This window comes from Gymnoscopelus braueri (genome assembly GCF_963280865.1).
Source record: "Gymnoscopelus braueri genome assembly, chromosome: 11".
Lineage (NCBI taxonomy): Eukaryota > Metazoa > Chordata > Actinopteri > Myctophiformes > Myctophidae > Gymnoscopelus > Gymnoscopelus braueri.
In genome coordinates, this window is record NC_137613.1 from 49,040,085 (window position 1) to 49,055,012 (window position 14,928).

A 14,928-nucleotide genomic window follows, 5' to 3' on the forward strand; every position below is an offset into this window, starting at 1 on the left:
CATCGCGACGTGTTGTGAGCTTGTAGATCGTCTATTTTCAAATAGCCTATGTATAAAATAGGGCTAAAATGGTTAATGTATGTTTCATAATGTAATAATTTATATCTGCAAAGTAACAAAAGTTTTTAAATAATTGTAGTGGAGTAAAAATACAATATTTACCTCTGAGATGTAATGGAGTAGAAGTAAAAGTATAGACAATTGGAAATACTCCAGTAACGTCAAAGTACCTCAAAATTGTACTTAAGTACAGTACTTGAGTAAATGTACTTAGTTACTTTACACCACTGCTTGAGGCTGACCATCAACACTTTGTACTTACCCCTTCTTGACAACGATGACAATGGCCCCCAGAAGCAGGATGAGGACCACCAGACCTCCAGCACAGGCTCCCAGGATCAAGCCCATGTCCTCTGCATGCTGGGATACCTCCAGGGCCCGCTTGGAGTCCTTGCATGCAGCTGCACAGAGGAACAAAGACACAGTGGATTTGATTCATTCTGCTTTTAATACAACAAAGAAGATACTTGAGTACCCTAGTTACACGTTACAGTTGATAACTAGTTTAAAACTTCGTTTTCAATATTTTAAGTTTCTTAGAGATATACCTAATTTCTCCTCGTCTTTATCCTTTTTCTCCACGGTGACATCTTTTGTTTGTGACTGCAGTCCAAATCACTTGTGTCTTAAATTGATTTCTGATTTAGTTGCTTCTTTTGTTCGCCAGTCTAGATTTTCTAAATTGTACGAATTAGTTTCTGGTTGTAATTGATTGTGTTTGTGCGATTGTCATTTTTTCACAAGGTTTTATCATGTCTATGTTCTAACAAACTAATTTAAAGTAAACCTAACCTGACCTAGGATTAACCTGACGACACTTAAACTTAAACAAACAGAAAAGTTTAAACTAATTTTAAATTAGATTTAAATAGATGCTAATAGAGATCATTTTTAACATGCTCTTCTCACAGGGCAAAGGTTTATGTTTTCTATTGGGAGGATGTACTTTTAATGCACATTTACATTTTGTTTTTCCGCACACTTCCCCCTACAGTAGGTCATGTGGGAGGGAAGGTGTAGATGAGCATGTGTCTCCTGTGATACACATTTGTCAGCTGCTTCTGTTCACCTGACCCTTGCGGAGGAACATGCCATCCCTCCCAGTTCCGCTCCCTGCTTTACAGGCACCCTGACCAACCTGTAGGAGTCGCTAGTGCAGTGACAAAGATCACCGTCCCCACCTGGCTTCCCAACCTGAACATGGCCAATAGGCTCTATGCACAGCTGCCATATTGTAAAGAAATTGGGCCTCTTCTTTTTTGATTCAATGTCTATTAAGTTTTCAATTTAACACAAAAAAGTATAAGATAAACAAAAGGAATTGGGCCTCTTCTTTACTTCCTTCACAGGTGTTACCAATGATACTAATGAAGGCTCTGTTCCATTCTGGTCAAACGGAGTCAGGGTGCTGATATTGTGCATGTTGGCTCACTGGAAACACCCTGCTACACCAGTGGGTCTCAAAGTGGGGTCCAGGGACCCTCATGGTTCCTTGAGGAGGTTCCAAATGGCCCCTTAAGGTTGTGTAACTCTGAGAGTGGACAAATGGAACCAAATGGACCCTTACGGGTCCATTTGGTTCCATTTGTACACTAAATGGTAAATGGTGCATTTATATAGCGCTTTTATCCAAAGCGCTTTACATAGATTGTGCATTACATTCACCCATTCACACACACATTCATACACCGATGGAGGAGGAAACCATGCAAGGCACCAACCTGCTCATCGGGAGCAATTAGGGGTTCAGCGTCTTGCTCAAGGACACTTCGACACTAACTCTTCTGGGTGAGCCCGGGATCGAACTGGAAACCTCACGGCTTCCATCCGGCCGCTCTACCGGCCACTGCCGCCCCAGCAGTGGCTACACTCTCAGAGTTATGGGAGTCCTTGAAATTAAAAAGTTTGAGAACCACTGTGCAACCCTAAATTGGATAGAGCCTTCATCAGTATCATTGGTAACACCTGTAAAGGAAGCAAGGAAGGGGCCCAATTTCTTTCCAATATGGCTGCTGTGCATAGAGCCTATTGTGTTCACTGGAGAAAATCTGTGGTGGTGGGCAGGAACTTTACCCCTGCCCCACCGGAGCGGCCCTATCTTCAATGATGATTCATTCACAATTAACAGCTTGTCTGCCTTACACTGCAGCAATGTGCAACACTCCAGCAACTATACCGTTCCATTAACAAATGAAATGAACATGAAAAACACATACAAGATACAACTGAACCTCCTGGCAGTTTGGAAGATCTTAGTGCCAGCGACACAGTGAAAACAAAACGCATTACCCAACTCCCTTCCCCTAAACTAATTTATGAAGCATGAGATCAGTGATGGGTAAAAAAACAGCTGCTAGAAGAAGCTGCAGATGACACTGGAGTCTTTTAATCCCAGCGAGCTTCTTTTTACCGCTGCAAGAGCACAGAGGGAAGGTTTATCAGTGTAAAGGAGCCTATCATCCTCCTCAACCTACAGACATTATATCCACCTGACTGAGAGAGAGCTAGAGAGAGAACGAGCCAGGGGTAGTATGGTGCAGGATTTGTCACAATAGAGCACCGATCCAGTTCTTGTTCATACTGGATGGCGCTGCCAACTAAAGGAGTCAGTAGCCAAGTATATTACCACACACACTCCACTCCACTTATTCCCTACATTCCCTTCATACTTCGCTGCAATGAAGAGCTTCTCCACACATCATATGAAAATACTGTGAAATACTATTCCTGTGTTCTGATATTCTGCACGAGACGGAGAGAGATGTCTCTCTGGTTCTCTCAGTTAATGGATGCTCTCTCTTTTTCAGGAAGGCCATTTTCCATGGCAGACTCTCAACCATGTTATGTCACCATATGTCATCGTCTCTACGCACCACTTGTCCCCATATTTCCATCACACCCAGCCAGGGGCTTGAAATCCCACTCTCAATGAATCATCATTTGGGCTTCCCTGGTGTTTTTCCAAAGACTAAATAAATTGCCATCAAGATTATGAGAATGAAACAGATCAGTGTTACTTGGTTGCACTGATGAGCAAAACAATAAAGCGAAAAATGAAACAATGCACATTAAGGTAGATCTCCACCACACCGACGTCGGCGGTGGTAAGTGTTGGAAAGCGTCTGTTGCCGAAAATCTGCTGTTGAATGGGTGGTGGGTACACTGTCGTGTCGGGTCGCAAGTTGTAAGGGAAGCGTCGAAAGCTTTCGACCGCCGGATAGCAGCGGGCTTGTTGCTGAAAAAGACATCAAGCCATAGGCTATTTTTAGCACCATAATAGCCGTCTGTCAGTGTCGGCTCTCAGGTGCATTCAGCAACCTTTTTTCACACCTTCCAACCGACTGATCTCCCAACTTAATTCGACTGCTATTCTGTAGTAATCGCTTACAGGTATAGTCAGGAATTGCAATTCGTCTGTCAAGGAAATACCTATTCAACAACACGCTCATTCATTCTGCCCCAGATCAAATGTAATGCCTCAACTCCTAACCCTAAGACACTCCAGACATTGTAAGACATTTTTAGACCTTGAATTTCAAAAACTAAATTTAAGACGTTTTAAAGGTCCGTGTAGACCATGGTTTGGCTTGCTGGGCTGAGGACTGGAACGGTCAGGGAGAGGAATCCAATTTAACACGGCCCTTTTCTCAAGAGCACTATGAGATTTGGACACAATTCGATAGGGAGAAGAGGGGGGCTATAATAAACCACCTTCCCTTCATCTGCTTACGCTCTCTCTCTCGCTCTAACCCTTCTCTCTCTCTGCCTCTCCGCTATTGTTTGAAATATAGGCTTCTATCTCTCTCACCCGCTGCTCTGTCTCAAGGCGTCTCTCTCTCTACCCCTCTCAGGAAGCAGAATATGGCGCTGCGTTCTCCATTTCAAAGCCACCGTAACCCGACGGGGGCAACGCCAATATGTCAACGTCAGTAATTGAAGAGTGAGAACAAAAAGTCAGGCGTCAGAGTGAGAGTGAGAAGACTGCTTCATGTTTGGCTTTCAGCTGCCTGCTTGTGTCTGCTGTGCAGAGCAGCTCAGCAGACACACGTCTGACAGACAAGGTTCTCCCTGCAGCATCCAAAACAACTCCAATGTCATCAGCCTGATCTGAGGACAGCTCTGTCACACACTGGGACACGCAGCCTTACACAAATACTTAAAAACACTTCAATAAGAAACTGTCACTTCAAACAGGTAACAGATCTGCAGTAAAATGAGTTAAAGCGTTAAATGAAATGAATAGATTTTTATTCAGTCCTGAATAGAATAGAATAAAATCAAAGCTACCTTTGCGAGCAATCCGGATGCAGTTGATTCTCATCTCCTGTGGGGGGAAAAAAAATAAACAAGTTTGAATTAAAGGAGCCTTTATTTCATGCAATCATTAATTGCATTAATTTAAACAGCTGTTTGTGTCATGAGCACGTCCACACAGAACACAAATGTAACGAGGCGATGAAGCAACGCAATTATTTTTCGAAACGAGATTGCCTTTCGATTTATCAGCATGAATAAAAGTACCGACCCCTATGAATAAGGCATCGCCACATTAATAGTTTTATGTGGAATATTTGCTACGCATGTTTTGGATGGTTTATTCGTCAATCAACGGATTTTACAGTGTAGATTGGGGGGCCAGAGATAAATAATTGTATCAAACTGGGGGTCCTTGAAGTTTCCCAGTGGTTGACACCTCAATGTGATGGGACAGATAACCCCCAGCCCACACCCCACCCACCCTTTCCCATGGTATGAGGTCCACACATCCAAGTCTTCTGATTGGCTCCCCCTCTGCTTACCAAGCCCTCTTCATCCACGACTCCACATAATCAAATGAAGATGTAAAGATGCTAAATCACACTTTATGGGCAATTATGCTAATCTGCACTCCGAGAGTGGATCAGGACCTTTTCACCTAAAACGGCTCCAAACTGCCTTTTTTTAATTGAAAATATCTAAAGTGGACTTTAATCTCCTCCTGTCTCTGGAGGTGACAAGTCATAAGTCATATTTACCTCCCACTGAGAGGTTATTAAAGCAGCTGCTGCTAATATGTCATCATATGTCATCTCCTGTCCTTTGTCAAAGTGTCCTCCTGGCCTAAACACTGTCCCGCAGCCTGCACGAGACGTGGGATGAATCCCTGCCTCTCGTCTAGAAATAGAAACACCACCCTTTACCTGCCAATAGATCCAGCCTTAAAGGGTAAGACCACTTTGGTAGAGGTTTGGGTTGTGTAGTTACCTTGCCATGATGTAACTCCAAAGGTGGGCAAGAAATCAAAAATAATTGCTCCATTGATTAAAAATTGATAATTCAAAATATGCTCCTCATTGACTTACATTGTACGGTAAAACAGCTCTCAGAGTCACTCTTTTAGCACATAAATGAACCCAAACAGCTGATTCAGACAATATAGAGCATCACCAAACCCAGCACTGTTATTTTTTTTAATAAAAATGTCAACTTCCTGTTGATTTGACTATTTGAAGATCTGGATCCGGATCCGCGGATCCAGTCCAGGTTTTCTACTTATTAAAAATGGCAAAATCAACAGGAAGTTGACATTTTTATTTAAAAAAAAAACAGTACTGGGTTTGGTGATGTTCTATATTGTCTGAATCAACTTTGTTTGGGTTCATTTATGTGCTAAAAGAGTGACTTTGAGAGCTGTTTTACCGTACAATGTAAGTCAATGAGGAGCATATTTTGAATTATCAATTTCTAATCAATGGAGCAATTATTTTTTATTTCTTGCCCACCTTTGGAGTTACATCACAGCAAGGTAACTACACAACCCAAACCTCTGCCAAAGTGGTCTTACCCTTTAAGTGACAGAAAGCTACAGCTGAACTCAAACTGAAAAAGAGGTTTTTGAGGGGAAATCATCCATTCATTCAGTGATTGGTGCAGGTGGGTCAGATCAACAGTCAGTGTTTGATAGATAAATGAGTGTCACTATAATCATGTGTCTTTCAGGCTCCAATGGAGACACGCCACTGACACTAATTACCCTTCCAATTCAATGGCAGCTCATGTCCACAGTAACCTACATGTCATTTATCCAACACAATGGACACCATAATTTGTTCCCCCTACTTACTGCTAAGCAGCCCACATCACACAGACTAAAAGAAAGCGCTGTCATTTAGAAAATAGATGTGGGATTACAAATTTAAAAGTTTGTGACATCATAATTAACACCCACAATGACATTCAGAGGCCGTTTTGTCATTTGAACGACAGCGAGGACAGTGTGCTTCAACAAAGCACTGGTTCCAATGCAGCCTTTCATTTGAGTCTCATTTGGGAGGAGAGCTCTTGATGTGAGGCTTACTGGTGGTGCCTCTGGATCAATAGGGAGAGATTTCAATCACATTTCACAGCACAGAGACACAGGGAAGCCTTGACCTTCAGCTCTCATTCATGAGAGTTAAAAGACACCGAGGAAAATGGCTCTTCATTCCCTGAGAGGTACAAGCTATTGTTCTGTAGATGAGAGCTGCAGGCAGGCCCACAGCGACCGTTCTCCTGCATATGAATGTGAAGATTTAAACCGTGTTTAATTTCATTGTACCTGTAAATGAATCTAATGATTTAAACAGCATTTAACTTCATCAGAACCTGTGCAGACTGGCCAGGACTCTCTTTATTCATGCTTGAGCCCCAAACCTCCCTCTACCCATCTGTCTCCTCTAGCAGCTTCTTTATAGACGTTTTAAAAAGACTCAAAGGTTACATCACTTTTTTTAAAGCTTAAAATCAATATACCCCCCCATCAGAGAGCTGCAGCATGATGAAATGAAATTGTTAATACCAGTAACACTGACGTAAAAGGCTGCTAAACTATACCGTAAAAAATCGTATAAAAATGGGTCGGGCACAGGCTTCAACTCACTTGGGTCAGTTCGGTTCAGGTTTAAAATGTCAGACCCATTGAGAACTCTAAAGTCAACTAACTGCACTACAGTACAAGCTGGTGGTATCTGTTTGATAATTCTGCTTACACAATATCTAATTTAGTCCTCACTCCTTTGGAGTATTTTTGTCACTGTATGTTGGCACTTACGTGAAATGTGTCCACTGTATTTACCCATCCTATCTATTAGGAGCAGTGGATGCTATTAATACAACGCCCGGGAAGCAGTTTGGGGTTAAGTGTCTTGCTCATCTACACTTCGACATATAGACCAGGGCCGGAGGGTGAACCTGGGACCTTCTGACTCTCTACCTACCTTGTATTTAGTGCCTTCAAAACAGATTACCTCTGAATGTGTTTCTGACAAGCAGTGAACAAACCTAAAGTTACTGTCAAGGTTGCTAAAGCATAAAGGTGATGTGTCTACACTCTGGAAACAGCAGTCCTGTGACTCCTGTCAGGTTGTCTAAATGGTTCTTACTCACCCCTCTGAAGTTGCTGGTAGCCTGAAAGTACACCAGATAGTTCTTGGTGGGGTCTAAGGGAGCGTTCCAGTAGCCGTTGTAGGTGTGGTTGTCCCCCACGGTGAAGGGCGTGGCCTCCGGCAGACTGCTGGGGGGCAGCTCGGCCGTGTAGTAATGGGGGGCTCCTTTAGCCTGGGCCTGGCTGTGGGAGTTGGGAGTAGGAAAACAATCGACGGTGCCCAGCTCTCTCTTCTTCACCTGCCTGGATCCATCCTCTTCCACCACCACCACCTGGTACGCACTGAAGGCAAGCAGACACACGTTATTGTGTGGTACACATCTCCAGTCCTCTGGGACCACATGTACAGTAGTCCTGGTTTTCCAGTCTACCACCATATATTATGAATGCAAAATCCAATCGTCCCATCTTGGAATCACATGTTGAGGCGCCTCTATAGAGCACACTGTCAAAATGACTTTAAATTCTGCCCATATGGGATGCCACAAATGTGAAGAGTATGTTGTAGAAAAGCTACTCTCCCCTCACGGCTTCCTCAGGTCCTGATGGCCGCAACCCATGACTTACCCAGCCCTGGGTAGGCCACCCAGGCTGGCAAAGATATGTGCTATAGGGAGCAGGACTTTCTAGTTTTATTTACATATGCTTTTATTTTATCTAAGTTGGTCATTAAGCTTGGTCATTAAGGGACTAGTTAGAAGGTGAATGTAATTAACGGTCTGGTAGGATAGAACAATATCAGTACCAGAGGATACAAAATATGTTTCTTTGGATACTCACACATACTTGGCAACTGCAATAATAATCATGTGAACACAGGAAGGGAGGTTAAGTACTTTCCAATATAGCCACTTCTTATCTTCTATTGTACATCATCACTAATGGACAGCAATTGCAACAAACATTCCCTTTTAGTCTCAAAACTCAATGTCTTAAAAGCCTATAATTATAGGAAGAAAGGTTTATACTTTACGCCCTCCCGCTCCACATGAGTCATGACACAATGCTATTCTCACACTCATCACTAATGGAAAGAAACGGCAAAGACTTTTTTCAGTTTTAAGGCTTAAATCTACAAGCTGCAGGACATGCAGCAGTGTAGCTGTAAACACTGCAGTGTGGTTGGTGGGTCTTTGAACGTGCAGCAGCTTGTACAATACATCAGTAACAAGGTGTACCTGACAGGAGCTCCTCTGCCCACCGCAGGGCGAAGCACAACTGTGATGGTGCTCTCTGACTCGCTCAGCGGAGAGGGAATATCTCCATAGTCAAACACAGGAGCTGCAGAGAGAGAGAGAGAGACAGGATGAGGGGAAAAAACGTGCAGAAAGAAGAGTCGAGCCACACTTACAGCACACAAGCACACTGTAGTTCAAGGGGCTGTCAAAACAAGGTGGCATAAAGAAAAAACTAAAATATATAGTAGGTATTTATGCAAAACACTGTGAGAAATGAAACCATCCAAGCCTCTTTGCTTACACACCATCCTTATTCATTACTGTATGTCCCCACAGCCACCCACACACACAATGCCACTGATTGATGAGAGCCGGGTGCGCCTGGTGACCAACCACACAGAAAACAAGCGGCCCTTATAATTAGGGTTCATCTTACAGCACAACAAGCTCAGCACAGCTCTGGGGAACAATAAGGTGGAGAGTTCCCACATCTGTTTCCTATAGGGAAACAGAATTAACTGCTGTGTTACAAGTGGAGATCATTGTAAACCAGATCAAATGAAACCAGAGACCAGAATAGGACAATGAGTCTTTAAAGTTTTTCTTTACTTCTGAGAAAGGACATTGATGCTACTGTGACAAATGTTTAGCATTGATGCTAAAAATAGCAGGGGTGACCGTGCATTCGCAGCTGCGGCCCCCATGGACTCTGGAATAGTCTGCTTCTCCCCATCAGATCTGCCCTGTCTATTGGGGTTTTCAAAGCCCTACTATCTGTTCTCCCTGGCTTTTAACTGCATTTGCGTTTATTTGTTCTAACTTTGCACGTCTTGCTACGTGTTAATGCATTTTATCAGCTGATGTTTTTCTTGTGTTTTGATGCTTTGAATTGTTTTTGTTGAATTGTTTTGATGTTTTTCTTTAGTTTTGATGCTTTTAATTGTTTTTTGATTTGACCATGTACAGCACTTTGGTCAGCTCGGTTGTTGTAAACGTGCTACAGTATATAAATAAAATTTGATTTGATTTGATACTGTACTGTATGTATATGAAAAACTACAATAATGTGCAGGTGTGGTTAGATGTCTCTGTTGTTACGTTACACGATTTAAAAACCAGCAGTACGAACACGTTTGACCAAATTCACTACCTTGACAGACGGGCACCCATCTAACTTGCTCTGTAAAGCAGATGGAACAGAGCAGTTTATGGCGCTGGTTCTCATATTGACATGAAAGCCTCCAACTGGTAGATTCAGCAAAGCTGTTTTCCACAGAACCAACCAAGCCAAACATTTACCGTTTACTCCAATTTGTGCCTGCTGTTGTTTCCTTGAATGAAGACAGTCGTTTAAACTATGGAAAGATGTAGAATATGAAAAGTATCCAAACTGCAAAGCCAAATGTTTTTCAATGAGAGTGAAACACAATCTATTTATTTTCTTTCTTTTTTACCAGCAAACTTCAGTTTAGATAAATTGGTCCCTCATGCTGTGAAACTGATGGAAAACAAATTGAGACCTCAAGATCAAACCACAAATTGCCAGAGTTGGATCTGTAAAGTACTGTAGATGGAATGAACGAATTAAATGAATGAATGAATGACCACCTCCGAAGACTTCCTTAATCCATAAACTCATTCAGTGCCAGACTTATTTCTGGCAGTGTGGTCCCACTGCCAGGATTTTGCGATTCTCTTACCTTTTCAAGTAGTCACAGAATATTTATCTCCAGTATGATTGATCCCCTGATGGTTGCTAATCACTGAGGGTTTCACTGTGTGGTTTCACAAATGTCAACGAGGTCATCGCGGCCTCGTTGATATTTGTTGTCTGCCTTAGAAAATAGCATGCTTCACTCAAAAATACATAGTAAAACACAGGGAAGGGAAGTGAATGGAGCAGTAAATCTTTGGATCGCGAAATTGGGGTCCGCGGCCAAATACATATCATTTTGAGGGTCCTTGACATGAAAAAGTTTGAGCACCACTGATATTAGAGCAACAGAAGTGTTTCAGAAAACTGTTAGGATTTAGAGGACATTTGTGGAATCCCCAGAAGCAAAGATTTGAGTTACAAATGTTCGCTTAAAAAAAATATGAGCTTGTATATCTGCTATTTTTGAAAAGCCAAAGAAATCTAAAATGACACAGATGCCTTCCCGGATTGAATGGGTTAAATATTCTCCTCCTTGCTCTGTAACAGCAAGTGTCAGCTTGATATACAGACCAGGTCCGCTTATCAAGCAAAGCAGCTCACCAGAAATGTTGGTGGTGATCTCGGTGAGGGCCGTCTGGCCGAAGCCCTTGGCGGTGCGGGCGCGGACAGACACCAGGTAGGTGGTTCCTGGGTGCAGGCCTGAGAACATGTGGTAGGTCTCGTTCCTCAGCTTGGAGACGGTTCGTCTGGGCCCCGGCACGTTGATGCTCGGGTCAGACGACTCGATGCTCTGGTAGGAGATCTGACAACAGGAAACAAAAACACACCCGCGGGATTAAAGCCTTTATGTGTCGTTTCTTTGTTGCCATGGCAGTTTGATACAGAGCTGAGAGGAATGTTAACACAGGGAGGATTTAATACCCGTTTACTGTTGTTATGAGAACAGGCTTTTGTAAATTCATCTTTTAGGGCCACAACGAGTGAGATGCTGCCAGTGGTGGAAAAAGTACTCACATTTTGTACTTAACTCTCTCAGTGCCACGCCCCGAGATATCCCGAGTTTTTCCCCGAGTACCCTCAGTGCCAGCACGAGAAATCCCGAGTTTTTACTATACTGCGCTATACTGTTTATTTTTCATGATCACTTTCGCTTCCTGACTCCTTCAGACTCATTGGGTTCCGGTTTCATGACGCAGATTCCGTTTCCGGTTCTAATTTTTTTCCCGCGATAATTTTCGGCCAGAATAGGGAAAGTCACGGTTTTTCACACGGTATAAAAAGCGAACGGAGAGGTCCACGTCTACTCTCTTTGGTCTGGGTGACGATCAGTCATCGTAGTCGTGTATCACATCGTAATTTAGCCCGATCAACGATTGTCAGAAATGTCAACATCCGGTTATGACCGGATATGACGTGAGCCTGTTTGGGAGGGGGCGAGTGAGCCAGCGAGATCATCAATGTGTCGATTTGTTGCTCTCTACTGGTAGAACTGTATTATGGGTTTAAAACCCCAATCAGATCATTTATTTGAATGAAAAATTAAAAAATTAAAAAATAAAAAAAAACGCAAATTGCTGGCACTGGGGGAGTACTTTATGAAAATACTCTTGGCAGTGAAAGAGTTAAGTAAAAGTATCAATACTGCAATGAAGAAACACCCCATTTCAAGTAAAAGTCCGGAATACAAAATTGACTTGAGTAAAAGTACAAAAGTATTGGTATCAAAATGTACTGTGCAAAAGTAGAAAGTACTCATTATGTAGAACGTCCCATTTCAAGTTTTGTAACGTCTAAAAATATTTTGAAAATAGCAGATCTACAAGCTCACAATGCGTTGCATCGCGACACATTGTGAGCTTGTAGATCTGCTATTTCCAAATAGCCAAAATATATAGAGAGCTTAAGTGGTTAATGTATGTTTAGTAAAAAAAGAAGTAACTAGCAACTAAAGTTTTCAAATAATTGTAGTGAAGTAAAAGTACAATATTTTCCTCAGAGATGTAGTGGAGTAGAAGTAAAAGTATTGAAAATTGGAAATACTCCAGTAAACTAAAAATAACTAAAAGTTGTACTTAAGTACAGTACTTGAGTAAATGTACTTAGTTACTTTACACCACTGGACGCTGCTTATCAGTGTGGATCCAATAAATCTTGTGCCGACGTACTGTAAGCTAACCGGTTAAATAACCATCCTCACCTTACTGAATAATTGGCCACACTTCACAGAGAAGATTATGGATTTTTCCTACTCATCTTTTAGATTTCTGTTCCGCTTCCCTGGTCTTTGTATAAACATTTTTTTAATTAAAACTTTAAGCTGAAAACAGTTTCTAAATCAACGGATATAACAACAGCCTCAACACATAGCATAGTTGCGGGCATAGCTGTGGGCATGGAGCAGTACTCCAACGCACTGCTGTGGCTAAACATGGGCCACAGCATGTGCCAAATGTGACGATGAGAACAACATTGGCATCAATGTTATACTGGGAAAAGCTACAAAAAACAGTGAACAAGCTGGTGAGGTGTTGGTGGATTTCTGCAGTCACGCGTTTTCAGTTCAAGTCCTGTTTGTCACAGCCTGATTGTTCTACCTGTCATTTCATCCAAACCAAGTCTCCTTCTCTCTTGTCATCTTTGAATGTGTGTGTGTCTTTCACAGCCACACACACATACTATATCCACCCCACCCCCATGCACTGTCCACAAACAACGCTTCAGTTGAGAACTTTAAACTACAATGTGTTCTAATATATTTCCTCTTATGCAGCCCAAGCTGTGCGTGATATGAGGCCATCAATAATCAATTAGAAACATTTAAAGTTGCCCCCTTGTGGAGGCATTTCTTAGGCAAAATAATAATGCTTGTCCTCCATGTAATTACAGCCTGGAGCCTAGGGTTACATTTCATTACCATAAGAATGTATAAATCTTATGAACTGTGAAGAAGGATCCTTATATTCAATTGTCAGGACTCCTGTGTATCGCTGGCTGCTATAAAATAGATATTTGCGAAGCAGCATCCATCCTCTAACTGAAATGGTTTAGGTAGGTGAAAGAATTACGCATCATAGTGTTTTTGGAATCACTGTGGGAGGTTATTAGCAGTGGTGTAAAGTACATGTACTCAAGTACTGTTCTTAATTACAATTTTGAGGTACTTTTACTTCACTGGAGTATTTCAAATTTTCATTGCTTTTACTTCTACTCCACTACATCTCAGACGCAAATATTATACTTTTACTCGGCTACAATTATTTGGAAACTTTAGTTACTAGTTACTTTGTTTATTTTGATTATCATTACAAAACATACATTAGCCACTTCAGCCCTACAGTATATACATTTCGGCCATTTGAAAATAGCCGATCTACAGGCTCACAATCAGTGGCGTTTGGTGGAGTCTAACGTTGACCGGGCCAGAACCGGGCCAGAACCGGTTTGACGGCTAAACTGGTTTTTAATGGCCACTCATTAACAATTCGGCCGAATGCAAATGAGCCCCACTTGAAAACAAAGGCAACTTTCTGTGGTCGGCTACAACAGAATAGGGTGAGGGGCTGCTAATGTTGATTTTTATTATTGTTTAAAAAAAGATTTTCTTTTTTTTTCAAACCTCCTTCAAACGGCGCGGCACACCTCAGCAGTAGCCCCGGCCCAAAATTGGGACGTTTGCCAGGGTTGATATACACTGCTTTAAGTACATTCCGGACTTTTACTTGTAACAGAGTATTTCTATATTGCAGAATTGATACTTTTACTGAAGTAAAACATTTGAGTACTTTTTCCACCACTGGTTTTTAGCGAGACTAAACTCCGGTCAGATGCTGTGTAGCATACCTCATACTGTGAGATGAGGCCATTTGGCTCCACAGGCTCCTCCCACTTGAGGAAGATCATATCGTCCAATGGGGTGAAGGTCAGCGATTCTGGAGCGATGCCACCAGGAACTACAGAGAGAAATAAACAAAAAAGCGTTCTCAGTAACAAACGGCAACCGTGGACTCAACATTATCGTGTGCCTGTTGGCCAGAGGATGAAAACACATTGGACAGAGAGGAAAGGAGGTGAACCAAGAGAGGAACGGGAGAAGATGAAAGGGGAAACAGCGATACATTTTAGGAAGGGAAGTGATGAAGGGGCGTGCAGACAGGCCCGCTATCGGCCCGCTGCATGAATTGGGATTGTGTGTGCCAGCGCTGCAGGCTTCCCTCCAGTGTCTGATAACAGAGCACCAAGTCTTGGAGGATGACACGCCATTTTTCTTCTTTAGCGCCATGCTGACTGAAGAAAAAACAGGGAACTGAGCCAAAACGGCCACAAACAAGACTTTTGTTTTATATCCTGAGAAAAATTATGCCGGTATTTTTGCCTCCATGAAATGCATGCTCCAAACAGCATGGAAGGAAACTCCCATTAAAAAGAGTAATGTTCATAAAAGACGGAAAGGAAAATTCCAATAAATCGCTTTCTCCCTCTGGCTTTGTGTGTGTGTGCGTGAAACTGTGTAATTGCATAACTGTTCCTTGCACATAGACAAAAAAATAAACCTCAGAAAAAGCCTTGTGTCGTGTCTCTGTGAGGCAGGCAGAGGACACTTGAGACAAATCCCGTTGCCTCCGTGGATCATT

General features: G+C 42.3%; 1 protein-coding gene across 1 annotated transcript in view; it reads right to left on the reverse strand.

The window, feature by feature from the left end:
• The window catches only part of LOC308094548 (receptor-type tyrosine-protein phosphatase U-like), a 166,384-nt gene that overhangs the window by 35,435 nt on the left and 116,021 nt on the right, over window positions 1-14,928 (reverse strand). The window contains exons 9-14 of the mRNA XM_080441272.1: window positions 14,138-14,247; window positions 10,898-11,099; window positions 8,641-8,743; window positions 7,465-7,744; window positions 4,348-4,384; window positions 323-461 (exon numbers count right to left, since the gene is read on the reverse strand). Coding sequence (XP_080297398.1) covers window positions 323-461; window positions 4,348-4,384; window positions 7,465-7,744; window positions 8,641-8,743; window positions 10,898-11,099; window positions 14,138-14,247 — 871 coding nt within the window. The remainder of the gene's footprint in view (window positions 1-322; window positions 462-4,347; window positions 4,385-7,464; window positions 7,745-8,640; window positions 8,744-10,897; window positions 11,100-14,137; window positions 14,248-14,928) is intronic.